At 38.8% G+C, this 15272-nt stretch overlaps 2 protein-coding genes and 2 non-coding genes across 6 annotated transcripts in view; 3 read left to right on the forward strand and 1 right to left on the reverse strand.

The window, feature by feature from the left end:
- Positions 1-548: 548 nt before the first annotated feature.
- Positions 549-9426, forward strand: RPL5 (ribosomal protein L5). Of its 2 annotated transcripts, none has more exons than XM_016197186.2 (8): positions 549-643; positions 1290-1359; positions 1460-1575; positions 2746-2880; positions 4172-4374; positions 5432-5609; positions 8859-8947; positions 9264-9426. In XM_016197186.2, the coding sequence occupies exons 1-8, from the start codon at positions 641-643 to the stop codon at positions 9361-9363; spliced, it is 894 nt and encodes a 297-aa protein (XP_016052672.1). In that variant the 5' UTR covers positions 549-640; the 3' UTR covers positions 9364-9426. The 2 variants fall into 2 exon arrangements, with proteins under 2 accessions (XP_016052672.1, XP_087676719.1); XM_087820593.1 differs by having other exon boundaries at positions 5432-5606.
- On the forward strand, positions 5265-5360 carry LOC148092480 (small nucleolar RNA SNORD21). Its single transcript, XR_015715079.1, has one exon. It is a non-coding gene; the product is annotated as a small nucleolar RNA SNORD21 (small nucleolar RNA).
- On the forward strand, positions 9038-9170 carry LOC148092481 (small nucleolar RNA SNORA66). Its single transcript, XR_015715082.1, has one exon. It is a non-coding gene; the product is annotated as a small nucleolar RNA SNORA66 (small nucleolar RNA).
- An 846-nt stretch (positions 9427-10272) lies between the features above and the next one.
- Positions 10273-15272, reverse strand: part of DIPK1A (divergent protein kinase domain 1A) — an 89054-nt gene continuing 84054 nt past the window's right edge. Inside the window, exons 4-5 of one of the 2 annotated variants that reach the window (XM_087820591.1) lie at positions 12673-12849; positions 10273-11797 (exon numbers count right to left, since the gene is read on the reverse strand). In XM_087820591.1, the coding sequence (XP_087676717.1) occupies positions 10985-11797; positions 12673-12849 (990 nt within the window). In that variant the 3' untranslated portion in view covers positions 10273-10984. The remainder of the gene's footprint in view (positions 11798-12672; positions 12850-15272) is intronic. The other variant, XM_087820592.1, reaches the window with a different exon arrangement.

Consider the following 15272-nt stretch of genomic DNA (forward strand, 5'->3'; position numbering starts at 1 on the left):
GAGAGGGCAGTAGTTCTCTTCCAATTTTACTGACTGTCAGCACCGTGCTAGGTGCTGGAGATTGAAAGGTGAACTTAACAACCAGGCCCACCCTCTGGATGCTCACAACCTAGGGCGGGCGGAGGCAGGTACGACGGGGCTGTGGGGAGGCGGACGCGGGGCTCCTAACGCGGGCTGGGGGCGCTAAGCGAGCCTCCCGGGAGGACTCTGTCTGGACCGGGAGGAGCAGCAGTCCAGGAGCTAGACGCCTTCGAGAGGGGGCGGAACAGCTCCAGAGCAAATTCCTTCTATTTACTTTTCAAACTTTTTTCCTTACAAAAGTGATCTGCGTTTGTTATAAAACGACTTCCTTGGACAGAATCCTCCCCGTTCTGCTTACCGTCCCTCCCAGTCGGATCGTCAGCCGGGAGCATGAGGAGCTGTTGCGACGAGGCGAAGGCCCGCACAGGTCCTCCTACCAGCAGGGGGCGGCATGCCGCACGCCCGCCCGCAGAAGGATTTCTCTTCTACGCGCCACTTGCGTGATTGCCGCCGCTACATACTGCGCCTGCGCAAGGGCTGCGGCCTTTTCTCCCCACTGGAGCTGGGCTAGGCCTGCAGGTCTGTGGCGAGCCGCGGACGGCGGTCTGTCTTCTGCAGAATGGTGAGTGGGTATCCCGATCTCGGACTACAGATGGACGGGGGTTCCCTCGCCTTGCCCTAATGCCAGCCTAGGGTTGGTCTCGCGCGGCGCAGGGGTCGGATGGCATTAGATTGCAGGCTCTGTCCTGGTCCAGGAGCCTCTCCCAGCGTGGCCTTAATGGCTGCCGCCTGGTGCTTTTGCAAGGCAAGGGGGTTGACGGAGAGAAGAAGCTGAGGCGGCAGATGAAGGAGGTGAGGGGCGGCGAGTTTAGTAGACAGGTTGTGGGGATCCTGCCGGCTCGTGCGAAGGGGGCCCCGTCAGGCGTCGGGCGGGGAGGTGGCATTAGTCGGTCTCAGACCAGCTGGAGGATGCCGATTGGAGACGGGCTGCGGCTCCTCGGACCCAGCTCCAGCCCTGACTGCTTCGTAGGTTTTCCGGGAGAGGGCAGGGTGTTTCCGAAAGCCCGTGCCGTTCGTGGGTCTGGAGAAGTCGCTTATCAGTCTTGACAGATGGAAAGTAGAAAAAGTGATTTTTTACCCTGGATGGTTTGAGAAAGGCTGGACTCCACGGAAGTGGCAGTTGTCTAGATTGACTTTTGAGGTTCAAATGTTACTTTCTTACAACTCAAATTCTATCAGAAGTATTAATAACACTCTTTTTTCTAAAGGGGTTTGTGAAAGTTGTCAAAAATAAGGCCTACTTCAAGAGATACCAGGTGAAATTCCGAAGACGACGAGGTATGGTCAGGTTTTCGTGTTCATAATATTAAAGGGATCTGTTCTGCAATGGAGTAGACTTTAAGGTTTTTTTCCTTTTTTTTCTCCCCCTCCCCCCCAGAGGGTAAAACTGATTACTATGCCCGGAAACGCTTGGTGATCCAGGATAAAAATAAGTACAACACACCTAAGTACAGAATGATCGTTCGTGTGACCAACAGAGATATTATTTGTCAGGTAAGTTGCAATGGAGACTGAAGCAATGATGGCAAAACCCCCACCTCCCCTTGACTCGCTGTGTTAGAGAAGTTGGACTTGGGAAATAAAACACATTTTTGCATTAGAAGGTCCATCGAGTGTGGAGCCTGGCACTCCAAAAACATTGAGTTAATTCGTTTTTTGTGGGCCTTAAATTGGAGCCTGGGAAATCGGTACTTTAAAAAATACTCTGAAGGTCAGCCATGTTTGGCATTCCTGACCCAGTTTAATACATTTATTTTTTTAAATTGGGGTGCAGAAGGGTATTAGAGAAGTTTATGTTACTGCCGATATTTTGTGATGGTGGATGGGTGGAAGGATAAATTTGAGACCAAGTGGAAGGTTTTTGCACATTCCAACTCCAGTAGAATTTGTCGTGGACTGCGTCCTAGCTTTTACTGTGTGGCTTTGCCACGTACCCACTGCTCTTTGAAGAGGGAGGTGGTTGCGAAGGTTAAATTATGCTCTCAAGATTGTTATTCCTGCTGATTGTCTTGAAATAGGTTTTAACTATTATGTGTAAAGTTAGCTTCTACATAACAGACCTCCAGAAAGGCAGTGTGCTCCTAGAAGATAATTTTCTGGAACTTTACAACTGGGGAAGATTTTTTTACTTGAGATTTTTGGGGCTTTGCAGGGGGCAAGCACACCTATTTTCTGGGCAAGCTAATTTGTGGTTGTGAAGGCAATGTCTTCCTCCATACCTAAGTACAGATAACAAAACACCAGGTGTCTGGAACATTATTAGACTTAAATATGCTTAGTTCAAAAGATGTTTGACATAATTGGGAATTCCTTTGACTTTTCAGAGTGCCTGTAATTCACCAGTTAACCTAGCTAAGTCTTTGCAGTGTTTAGAAGTAAGGAACTACAGTATAATTTATTCCAAAGGCATTTCAATATTCAGTGCCCATGTGGTAATTTTAGCCTTATGTACTGTGACATTAGTCAAATAGACTTAGACTCATAAATCTTCCTGCTATAGTTGACCAAGCCATAAACTACTTGGAAGTGACTAGGTTTCACAAAGACAGATTTTAAGTGATGGAGATCTGTGTTCCGGTTTTTTTCTTCAAGTTCTTAGAAAACAAAGGCACTTAGGACAAACAGTAAAAGCAGATTACTAACCTGTTTTTTTTCTTACTATAGATTGCTTATGCCCGTATAGAAGGAGATATGATAGTTTGTGCAGCTTATGCTCACGAACTCCCAAAGTACGGTGTGAAGGTTGGCCTGACAAATTATGCTGCAGCATATTGTACTGGCCTGCTGCTGGCCCGCAGGGTATGTACAGGATTACTTGATGTATTTTGGAATTCGCTCATTGTTTGAAGTTGTCTGAAAGATGAGTGTTCACAATGGATAAGATATTTTCAGCTCTTGGGTGAAGAGAATGCCTGATGTTACCCTGTGGCTTACAGGGGCATCATTAGGAAAGATAATTTTATAAATACAAGGTTTGAGACAGCAGTGCATTTCCTAATAATTTGGGGGAGCAGTTTTCCTGTTTTCTGCCCAGTTTATTGGGTATATCTAGACCAATAGAATTTCCTGCAGTGATACCGGTAATCTGTGCTGTCTGCTGTAGCCAGTGGTAGCTAGTAGCCACATGTGCTTGTTGAGCACTTGAAATGTGTCTAGTGCTACTGATGAACTGAATTTTTAACTTAAATTTGAATAGCCGCTTGTGGTTCCTTAGTGGCTACCTTATTGGACAGATCTCAGAAATTATCTTCTGACCATAGTGTACATTAAAAATGAAGACTACTCCAGACCTTCAGAATATGTTTTAATAGGATGTCCAAGTGATTTATATGCATGTTAAATTTTGAGAAGCAATGTTTTAAACTTGTGGTTGGGGCAGCATTGGCGGGGGGAGGGGCTTTTGTTTTAATCATCTTTGCCTGAGGGTGGCAGCATTTTTTATAATAGGCAGAAAAGATGAAAATGTGACTTTACCTTATTTTTTCTCAGTTGCTGACCTTGTTTTGCAGTGGAATTGTTACGCATGCATCATTGTTGGGGACCCACATCTTCATTGGTCATTAACATGTTTGAGTGGGGGTGGGTAACATTGTCTTTATATATGAGAGTAACTTGATGCAAGGGCACTGCTTGTGAAAAGATGATATGTACTAGCAGAGGAGTGGTGTGTATTATAATGTATTAGAGACAACCACAAAAGATGGTGTTTTCAACCCAGGATCCTATTCCTCAAAAGTACGTGTGATAATATTTAATATTTGGTTGTTGAATTATAGCCAAATATGACTGAAGTGATGTGATTACCTCCCTTCAGTAAATTTAAGAATCAGATTTATGTACATCCTAATTGATTGCTGCATAAATCAACTAGGGACATATAGCAGATTAAGAGGCTTTTGAATAAAGTTAATGGAGAAATTGAAGTTTCTTTTTGTAGCATTTAAAAATTTATATTTAAAAGTAAATTGGGATTAGGGATAAATAAATTGGAAGGAAATTTTGTCAGAGGTCATTAAAATTGTGACGAGTTACTGTTAGAGTTGTTGGAATATATTCAGACAGGTATTAAGACTGGCTTCTTTGTTAATAGCTTCTCAATAGGTTTGGCATGGACAAGATCTATGAAGGTCAGGTGGAGGTGACTGGAGATGAATATAACGTGGAAAGCATTGATGGTCAACCTGGTGCCTTCACCTGCTATTTGGATGCAGGTCTTGCCAGAACTACTACTGGAAATAAAGTTTTTGGGGCCCTGAAGGGAGCTGTGGATGGAGGCTTATCTATCCCTCACAGGTAATATTGCATTCAAGTCCTCATTGCCTAGACTCCAGTACTTTGCTATTTCTAACAGTGGAGATTACTGAATTATTTAAAATAACAGTAGCTATCATTGTGTGCCTGCTATATGCCAGGCACTGCAAAAGGAACCTGGCAGGGCAAGAAGGAATTGGTAATGCATTTTACAAGTGAAGAGACGGGTTGAGAGGTAAATGATTTGTCCAAGCTTCTGGAGCCAGTAAGTGGAAGAGGTGGGATTGAAACTAATATCTTTTATGTGTGGTTTAGTTATGGTTAGAAATGAGCAACTTGGTTTCACTACCACTCCCTCTTCCCTTCCAGTGCATTGTCTTTTTTTTTTTTCATTCGGAAAGAAAATGGCTTTACTGAGTTATGGGGAAAAGTAGACTCTAGATACTAAAGTCTGAGAGAAAGGCTAAACTTTTTCAACTGGAAATAAGATTGTAGGTCGTTCTTAGAAGCTAAGTAGGTGGTTTTAGTTTGGTTGTTCCTTTAGTTCGAATTAATGGTTTTTGTTACTTTTGAATAGATACATCTTAAAGTGATGTATTAGCTTCTTATGAATATTTTAATGATTGTTGAGTTAACCAAAATTTTTTGTGTACGTATGTATATATTTAGATGTTTGTAAGCCTGGGGAGGGGGGTTTTGTTTGTTTTTGAGGATCTGCAGTTACATTGGAAGGCACCTATGTGACTGGATCACTCCCATGTACCCTGAGGCACCACTGAGAAATTCTAGGATTTGGGGGGGAGCAATTTTGAAGCCCTTTTTTATGACAATAAGGAGAACTAACTTTATAGTGGTGAAAAGCGTTGGTTCATATAATGGTATTTAAAGGTATTTGTGCTGTGATTTTCTATACTGGAATTCAGAGATTAGCTGCTGAATGATGATACCCCACCAACTGAGCAGTCACTAGTTGGTCCTTTGATTGCATATGATGCAATTAATTGTTTCAAGACGGGACTGATGGCAGCTACTGAAATGAATTCCTGCTAGTGAACTAATTTCAATCAATATATACTAAAATGTGAAAACTTTATTTTAGCACCAAACGATTCCCTGGTTATGATTCAGAAAGCAAGGAATTCAATGCAGAAGTACATCGGAAGCACATCATGGGTCAGAACGTTGCAGATTATATGCGTTATCTAATGGAGGAAGATGAAGATGCTTACAAGAAACAGTTCTCTCAGTACATAAAGAACAACGTAACTCCAGACATGGTAAAAATTTTAACTAAAAATGCATGTATGGTTCATTTATGGAACCAGGTTCACTACTTGTTTTTTGTGGGTACATTATATAGTTTTATTTAAGGTTAATAGGAGTTTAATATGGGCATGTTCATAGGTACAGACAGACTTCTATAAACTGTCCTTGGCTTAAAATGAAATGGCATGAAATTGGGATGTTGGACCTGGGGTAGGTTAAAGGATGAGATAGTATAATGAGCTAGACTCATCAGCATGCTTATAGGAATTTTAGGTGCTAAAGGTGGCAGGTTAAGCGTCCAAACCTTTGGTGGCTTTTATGCATTTGGCTGTTCTGTATTTATAGATTTCATTCCTGTGGTCATAGTTCTAATCTACCCTCTGGTTTGAGGTGCTATTTACCAAACTTCATTCATTTTGAGGCCATGGGGAAGAAAGGTTTTTTTCTTCAAAGCAAACAAGTGCTATGTTTTGGACTTTGTAAATTTCTCAGGCACACACATAGAAAGAGAGATGTACAGATTCTAACAGTTCTTTATGATGCTGAGTAATTAATGGGAATGATGTTTGCAAAAGTGAATTTAATGTTGGGAAATTGATCACTCCTAAAGTTGAGTCTCCAGGTCTGTCTCTATTAATGCATTGGAGTAATTGATGATAGTACCTGTTTTGAAATTGTAGTGACAGCATAGAACACAAAAATCACACTGAGCCCTGGCTGGTGTGGCTGTGGTTCAAGTGTCGGCCCTTGTACCCGAAGGGTCACTGGTTGCAGGTTTGATCCCCACCCCAGTGGGGGTGTGAAAAGGAGACAACCAATTGATGTGTCTCTCTTACATGGATGTTTCTCCCCCCCTTCACACTCTAAAAATCAATGGAAAAAATATCCTCAGGTGAGGATTAACAAAAAAAAAATCATACTGATTGCTATATTACAAATACAGAATTATATATAAATGGGCGGGTTATATTAAGTAATTTTGTTATTTTTTTTTTTCCTGTTAGTATATATTTTTGGCATAGCTTTGGTTATGAAAATGATTTTTTAAATAGAGTTTTATTGAGAAAAGATTACTTTGTTTTTTAACGCTTTGTACACAGTCTAGGGCTGGATAAACACATAGGTTGAGTTTTTAACTAGGGAAAAGGTAGTTTTATATTAGCTATGTAGGTGTATTACTTATATTACTACTGGTACCATCCTTGTTCTCCCTACTAAAAACGTCTTTTACTTTTGACTGATTCTACTTGACCTGCATTTTTTTTTTTTTTTTTCCTTTTTTTCCTGAACCACTTCTTGTTCTGGTCATGTCACAATCAAGACTTTTCCAGCTCTCAGTCTGTGTTTTCAGATGTCTGTTTCTTAATGCCTTCCCCTATATAGATTCTGTGCTTCAGTTGGGACCAGTGTTTGGCTACTGTAGTTTCTAGTTAGCTCATTAATTTTATCTATGGAGGTATCTCTCCTTACGAATGCATACTGCAGTTCTATGCAGACATTTGGCATGTCTCCAACAGGAAGTGGTCTTTACCTAAACTCACGGCGTTACCTACATAAATGGTTGTATTTCCCCTCTTGTCTGATCTCTTGAAAAGTGAACTTGCGTAGATTTTTTTTTTTTTTTTTTTTAATTACTACATGTGAATTCATCAAATAGGTTTGTTAACTACAGTGGAGAGCTATAATAGAGTGCTAAAAAAGGTAGAGAAATTAACTTTGAAAAGGGATTGTGGTGGTTGAGGTCTCATGTAGTGAAAAGCTCTGCATTGTTTTTCTTGGCTAAGCTTTACACAAGTGCATGTAGTAATCACAATCTTCTCCACATTGATTACCTGATTAATTTTTTAGAGGGCTGTAATTTTTACTAAATTTTGATAATGAACACTCAGGTATTTTACAGCTGCTTTTCATGAGTGATCTTGCACAGGATCAAGTCATTTACAGTTGACTCTTAACAGTGCGGGGGTTAGAGGCACCGACAACACCCCACACACACACACACAGTCAAAGATCCACATACAACCTTTGACTCCCCAAAAACTCAACTGCAGCTGCCCTCTGGTTTGAAAATAAACTGTTTTTGATCCACAGATGCAAAAACCATGTATATTGAGGGCCAACTGTGTATTGAAAAAAGATCTGTGTATAAGTGGACCTGTGCAGTTCAAACCTGTGTTCCAGGGTCTACTGTATTTGGGAGATGGTAATTGAAACAATTCAGAGAGTTGCAACATTGTGGGTTTTTTTGATACATTTTAGAACAAAATTTTCATTAAGATACCTAATTGGATAGATTTTCAGGATGTTCTAGAGAAATTCTGACCTTTCTGGTTCCAGAGGCCTAATATTGCTGCCAGAAACCAGTGACTCATAGTAGTAGTAATAGCTGTAAGAAGTCCCTGGTATGTGGTACTGGTAATGGCTTTGAAAGATCTATCAGATACAAATGGAAAATGTAAATCTGGGGACAAATTAACTTGGCAATTGCTACTTGGCCCCATACACTTTTTTTTTAAATCCTCACCTAAGGATATTAGAGAGGAAGGGGGAGAGAGAGAAACATCTATCGGTTGTCTCCCCTATGTGCCCAACTGGGAATCCAACCCACAACCTTTTGGTTTATAGGACAATGCTCCAACCGAGCCACCTGGTCTGGGCCCCATACACTCTTAATTTTATCATCTTAAAAACTTTGTTTTGGTGTATATCCTCACTTCAATAAAAGAATTTAGGTCAGACAGTATTTTAAATGAGCATAACATGTTTCTACAGAAATCACTTTGTTCTAAATTTTAATGACTTAAAAAGTATAGCCGAAGTCATCAGAAATGCATGCAGATTTTTCTTCAAGAAACATTTGAGTTGAGTTTTGTGGATAATGTCAACTTACATTACCTATGGTAAAAAATTGGGAATTTCTTAGGAAAAGAAATTTAGATACTACATTTAGAAATTTAAGCAGATAGCCTGGCCGGTGTGGCTCTGCAGTTGAGCATCAACCTGTGATCCAGGAGATTATGGCTCAATTCTCCATCAGGGCACATGCCTGGGTTGCAGGCTCTCCTTCTCCTCTCTGAAATCAATAAAGATATATTTTTTGAAAAAAGAAATTTAAGCAGATACTACCACTGACCTAGTTGAGTGCCTTCTGAGAATCTGGCTTAGAAAGACAGAATAGAGCGAGTAATAGATTACAGTATGTTGTATTATTTAGGGCATATGAAATGAAACCAAGTACTGTTTGCTTTGCTTTGTTTCAGATGGAGGAGATGTATAAGAAAGCTCATGCTGCTATACGAGAGAATCCAGTCTATGAGAAGAAGCCTAAGAAAGAAGTTAAAAAGAAGAGGTATGCATCTTACTGTTGTCTTTTCAAGAGAAAGTGGTTGGGAGGGGTTCTGAGCCTGCCTTGTTTCATCTTACTTAGCCTCTGAATCAAGTGCAAACTCGATCACTAACTCTGCATGATGTTGCAGAAGTGAAGGGAACCAGGTTTGCTAAAGTAATTGTAGTGATAGAAATGTATTAGCCTCAGAAGCTACTGAGGTGGTTCATTCTATGCTAGTACAAAGTTTTTGTCTTTTTTATTACAATTAAATATTCTCTATCCTCTTCAGCTGTGGTTTTTAAAAATAACATTCCTGTCTCTTTCCTTTGTTTTATAGGTGGAATCGTCCCAAAATGTCTCTTGCCCAGAAGAAAGATCGGGTAGCTCAGAAAAAAGCAAGCTTCCTCAGAGCTCAGGAACGGGCTGCTGAGAGCTAATAAACCAAACAACAATTTCCTATGAAGATTTTTCATATAGACAATAAAGTTATTGGACAAGCAGCTGTTTCTGTGTTAAGCTCTTGTTAATGAAACACTAGGAATGCCCTGAAATTGACAGTTTTCCCTCAAGAAACAAGTCTAGATTTTTCCAGAAAAAGATGTCTTGCATATTGACTCAAAGTTCACGCCTGCTGTTTGGGTTTCTGTTCTCCCTGACAGGAGTTATCCCTCCAATTGTAGGATGTACAGCTCTCCCTTAAAAGTTTGGCAAGCAACATAGCTTTTCACTAGGAAATATTTTTCGTCCGTTTATTGTAACCAGATGATTAATGGGAAGAAAAGGTACCTTCGAAGTATATCATTTTAAAGTAAGCAAAACTGGTGCTAATCCATGGCTTTAAATTTTTTTTTTTAAATATATCTTCATTGATTTCAGAGAGAGGAGAGGGAGAGAGAGAGATAGAAACATCAATGATGAGAGAGTCATTTATCAGCTACAGCCCGCAACTGGGCATGTGCCCTGACCGGGAATCAAACCCTGATCGCCTGGATCCTAGGTCGACGCTTAACCGCTGAGCCACTCCCAGCCGAGCCATGGCTTTAATTTTTGAGAGGAAGCTGTCCAATGACAGTCACATAGCTAAGATACTTGAATCATGTGAAATCTTTGAGCAGAAAATACTGGGTCTTTTATCTGAAACAGGTGTTTAATCTTATGGAGACGTTGAAAGGTATGTGCCAGATCTGAATAAACCTGAAAGGAGCAAATCTTTGTATATCAAGTTTACATGAGAAAATATTAGATGGGTAAATTTATGTGCCTCTAAACATGGCCCTTTGGCCAACAGGAAATACTGTTTGAAAATTTCAAATTACCAAAAAAGTGCTGATTTCACACTCCTCTTAATGTCTCTTTCTGGATTGGGCCTGTCATGTTAAGTTGGCTGGTTAATACCACGATGGACCATTTGGATCTAAGATACAAAAGCTCATCCATTTTCAGCCTTTAAAAGTGGTAGTTACATGTTGCTAAATAAAACATTTACTGGTAAGTTTTGAATTTTAAGAGGCTTGGTAAGAGCCACTTGAAACATTCTGAAGCCACATAAAGTTTGAGTTAAAATGTGTTTTAAGTCTAATACAAAGCATACTAGTAACATCTGTTTATAAACCAGTAATTTTAATTTATCTGCTTTGCAGTCTTCATTTCTGTTAATGTGCAAACTTTACCATGCTAAGACATTAGTAAATTTATGTATAAATTTTAAACAGCAGCTTCAATGCAAACAAATGTTTCCAGCAGTGGTATTTTGGCTAACATCTACAAAATACTCTCACTGTTGATTATGAAATGAGGCTTCACAGCATTATTTTAAGTCAAAATAGTTACACAGTGAATGTACTGGAAAATGTACGAGGGCTTCTGAAAGCAGGGATGAAATTTTGGGGGATCTGTTGATCCTTTATATCCTGCCATCCAGCAATAGACATGTATTTTAAGATGATGGCTTCTTAGAATAGGAGAGTAGTTTTGTATAACCGGAAGGGATTTCAATCAAGTCATTTTTTAGATGCTCAAGTGGTAAGTTTCCTACAGTGGTCACAATGTCCAAATGAATTAAGAGTCATTTGTGTAGGAAATTTTCTTCCACAATAATGTTTTTAGGTTATTTAGTATCAAAGAATGTTCCATTTCCATTTGATTTGCTGTGACTTTGAGAGCAATACAAGAATAAAGTTGCTTTTCTAATTCTTCACGAATTTCACTTGGAGCACCACGCAATAGGTAGTCTTTGAGTAACTGACAGGCTTTTGCCAAGTTAGGCTGTATCACTTCTGAAGTACACTTCATTGTGCTCTGATCGCAGCTAGTTCGACAATCCGTGCCATAGACACAGTCCAAATCAGACTCACAGTGGCGGTCCTTTATGAGTTCTTTCAGGTTTGTCTCTGGCACAATTTTTCTCATGTCCACCATTTTCAAATCATACTTATCGTTATATCCTAGGTTTTTGGCACTAGTGTCACACATGAGGAAGTTTCCATAGGGGCCATGGAAAACATCTTCCACAAATTCTAGAAGTCCTATGGCTATTTTAGCCTTTCTGGGCCACGATGGTGTGAACAGCTGATCCATGCTTCTTCTGAACCCAGATGGAATAAAAAGTTCAATGACCCATGGAAGGCTTATTCCATAAAGAGAGGTATATTCAACACTTTCCATTACATAGAGGTCACCACAGAACCCCATTAATTTGGGGGTATGTTCTTTATCTTGAAGTATCACCATCAGAAGAAATTCATTTAATTGAAGAAGTGCCCATGCTGACTTTGCTTCTCCCAAGGAAACCTGGCCATCTTTGTCTCCATCAGCCACCGTCAAGATGAGATTAACCAGCTCAGAGAGGTTTCCCTGGTCACCCAATTTTGCCTGTAAAGATAAGTTAGCTAATTATATAGAAGGAATGAAAAATATACTACCTTTATGGAGATTATTACCATGCTAAGTAGTAATTTTGCTACTGAATCCCCATAAGGAACTTAAAGCATCTCCAAATATTTATGATGCTAAGTGACTGAGAACCATGTTTTACTCAATTGCAGTAAAAGTTGGCTAAGTCTGTTTATTAAGAAATGGCCACCCTAAGTCCTACAACCCTCTTACACTCTGCATACAGTTAACCAAGACAACTATTCTTTTTCTTATTCATATATTTACTTGCAAAATTGCAGCGTAATGTGCTCATATCCAATTATAAGAAGGGTCAACTGAAAATTACTATTTTGTAGTTATCACATTGACATAATTATTTTAAGTTACATTATTCCAATAATGAAGGTTGAAAAGTGGTTCCCTGGGATAAAGTAATCTGAAAATATAAACTCCAGAGAAAAAGATTATGAGTGAAAATATAAGCAATAAAAATAAGTTATTTCTAAAAGTAATTATTTTCATCTTTTAATACTTATTCATCTCTGAGTATTTCTTCAAAAATGTTAAAAATAATTCACAAATCAGGATGCACTGATTGATTTTATTTCACCTTTTAAAAAGTATCAGTTACAATGTCAAACTAGAAGCACATCTATTTAATGAACTCCCCTCTCATATCTGGATGTTTTTAGCCATTATAATGTTAAACATCTTGCACACATTTTTTCTTTTCTTTGAATTATTTCTCTCAAGATAGTCCCTGATAAAGGTCAAAGAATAGCAACATTCTTGTGGTTTAGGATGAGGTCCTGCCAATTCTTCCTGAAGAGTGTAGTGCTTCACACTAGCAACATGTGAATGGATATACTTACTTTAAAGAGACTGTAGACCATTTCTTTGAATTTCTGTACAGTAGTTCCTCTAGTTGGTTTATCAAATAACACTATTTCTTTTCTTGGTTCCAATTCAGTTCCAAAATCAAGATGAAGTGCTTGTTCCATCTGACATTTCACAACCCCTGGCAGATTATCCCAAATCCCTAAATACATCTATGTGGAAAAGAATGGCAAGTTATGCTTTAGGCTAAGTAGAAAACTACCAACTACATTTTTAGTGTCCTCCTCATCTAAAAACACACATAAACAAGAAACAAAACACTGAGATTGTGACTTTCTTTTTAAATTGCAAATTGGAAATCATACTCTGAAGCTTTTTTCCCCTTAATTTTTTAAGTTATAGAAGTAATGTATGCCTAAATATATATATTTTAACTATGATCAATTTTATTTTTCCATTTTTTAATTGTGGTAAAAATGACAAAAACAAAATTTGCCATCTCAACCATTTTTAGTTTACAGCTCAGTGGTATTACATTAATGAAGTTGTGCGACCATCACCACCATCTTCTTTAGCACTCTTCGTCTTGTAAAATGGAAACTACCCATTAACAATAACTCTGTTACCCCTTTTCTCCCAGATGTTCTGTGTTTATGATTTTGACTACTCTCTCATATAAATGGAATCACATAGAATTTGTCTTTTTTTGACTGGCTTATTTCACTTAGGATTACGTCCATATTGTAGCATGTGTCAGGATTTCCTTCCTTTTTAAAGTTGAATAATATTCCCTTATAAATATAATATCACATTTTGCATTTCCATTCGTCTGCCAATGGGCACTTGGGTTGCTCCCATGTTTTAGCTATTGTGAATAATGCTGGCATGGACATGGGTGTCCAATATTTCTAAAAGACTCTGCTTTCAATAGTGCACAAGGGCTCCAATTTCTCTATATTTTCACTACACTTGTTATTCTGTTGATTTTTATAGTAGCCATCCTAATGGGTATGAGGTAGTATCTCACTGTGGTTTTAATCTGCATTTCCCTAGTGATCATTGATGTTGTGCTTAAAAAAAAAGTTTTTATTGATTTCAGAGAGGAAAGGAGGGAGAGAGAGAGAAACATCAACAGTGAGAGTCATTGACCAGCTGCCTCCTGCACGACCCCTACTGGGGATCAAGCCCACAACCCAGGCATGTGTCCTGACTGACCAGGCAGTATTGTGCATTTTTCATGTATTTATTGGCCATTTGTCTTTTTTTTTTTTTTTTTAAGAAATATCTATCCAAGTCCTTTGCCCATTTTTGAATCTGGTTGTTTGGCTTCTTGTTGTTGCATTTTAGGAGTTGTCTATATATTCTGGATATTAGTCCTGAGATACATGATCTGCAAGTTTTCTCCCAATCTGTGGATTGCTTTTTTATTCTACTGATACAACCTTTTACGCACAAAATTTTAAAATTTCATGAAGTCCCATTTGTCTATTTTTACTTTTGTTTTCTGTTCCTTTGGTGTCATACCCAAGAAGTCATTGCCAAATCCAGTGTCATGAAGCTTTTACCCTATGTTTTCATATAAGAGTTTTACAGTTTTAGTTCTTACATTTAGGTCTTTGATCTTTAATTTTGCATATGATGTTAGGTAAGGGTTCAACTTCGTTCTTTTGCAGGTGGACATTCAGTTTCCCCAGCACCATTTGTCGAAAAGACAGTCCTTTCCCTGTTGAATGGTCTTAGCACCCTTGTAAAAAAATCATCTAGCCATACATGTGAGGGCTTTTTCTGAGCTCTCTATTTTATGCTGTTGGTTTGTATGTTGGTCTTTATTCCAGCACCACTCCATTTTGATTACTGTAGCTTTATAGTAAAATTTGAAATCATGAGCATGAGTCCTCCAGTTTTGTACTTTTTCAAGGTTGTTTTGGCTTTTCAGGGTCCCTTGAGAATGTCATATGAATTTTAGAATGGTTTTTTCTATTTCTGCAAAAATTGTCATTGGGCCCTGGCCAGCGTGTCTCAGTGGTTAGAGCGTCAGCCCGAGTACTGAAGGATCTCGGGTTCAATTCCCAGTCAACGGCATGTGCTTGGGTTGCAGGTTCGATCCCCGTCCTGGTCAGGGTGCGTGCGGGAAGCAACCCATTGATGTGTCTCTCTCACATTGATGTTTTTCTCTCTCCTCCCCTCCCTTCCACTCTCTCTAAAAATCAATGGAAAAAAATATCCTTGGGTGAAGATTAACAAAAACAAACAAAAATTGTCATTGGGATTTTGATAGGGACTGCACTGACTTTGTAGATCACTTTGGGTAATATTAACAACTTAACAGTATTTAGTATTCCAACCCATGTACATGGGATGTGTTCCATTTATTTATGTCTTTAATTTCTTTTAGAAGTTTTCACTGTACAAGTCTTTTACCTCCCTGGTTAAGTTAATTACTAAGTATTCTTTTGGATGCTATTGTAAATAGAATGGTTTTCTTAATTTTGTTTTTGGATTGGTCATTGTTGATGTAGAGAAATGCAACTGAATTTTGCGTGTTGATTTTGTTTCATGCTACGTTGCTGAATTCACTTATTAGCTATTAACAACTTTTGTGTGCAGAATCTTTAAGTTTTTCTTTTCTTTTTTT

The sequence above is a fragment of the Miniopterus natalensis genome, chromosome 9 (assembly GCF_054644295.1).
Source record: "Miniopterus natalensis isolate mMinNat1 chromosome 9, mMinNat1.hap1, whole genome shotgun sequence".
Classification (NCBI taxonomy): domain Eukaryota; kingdom Metazoa; phylum Chordata; class Mammalia; order Chiroptera; family Miniopteridae; genus Miniopterus; species Miniopterus natalensis.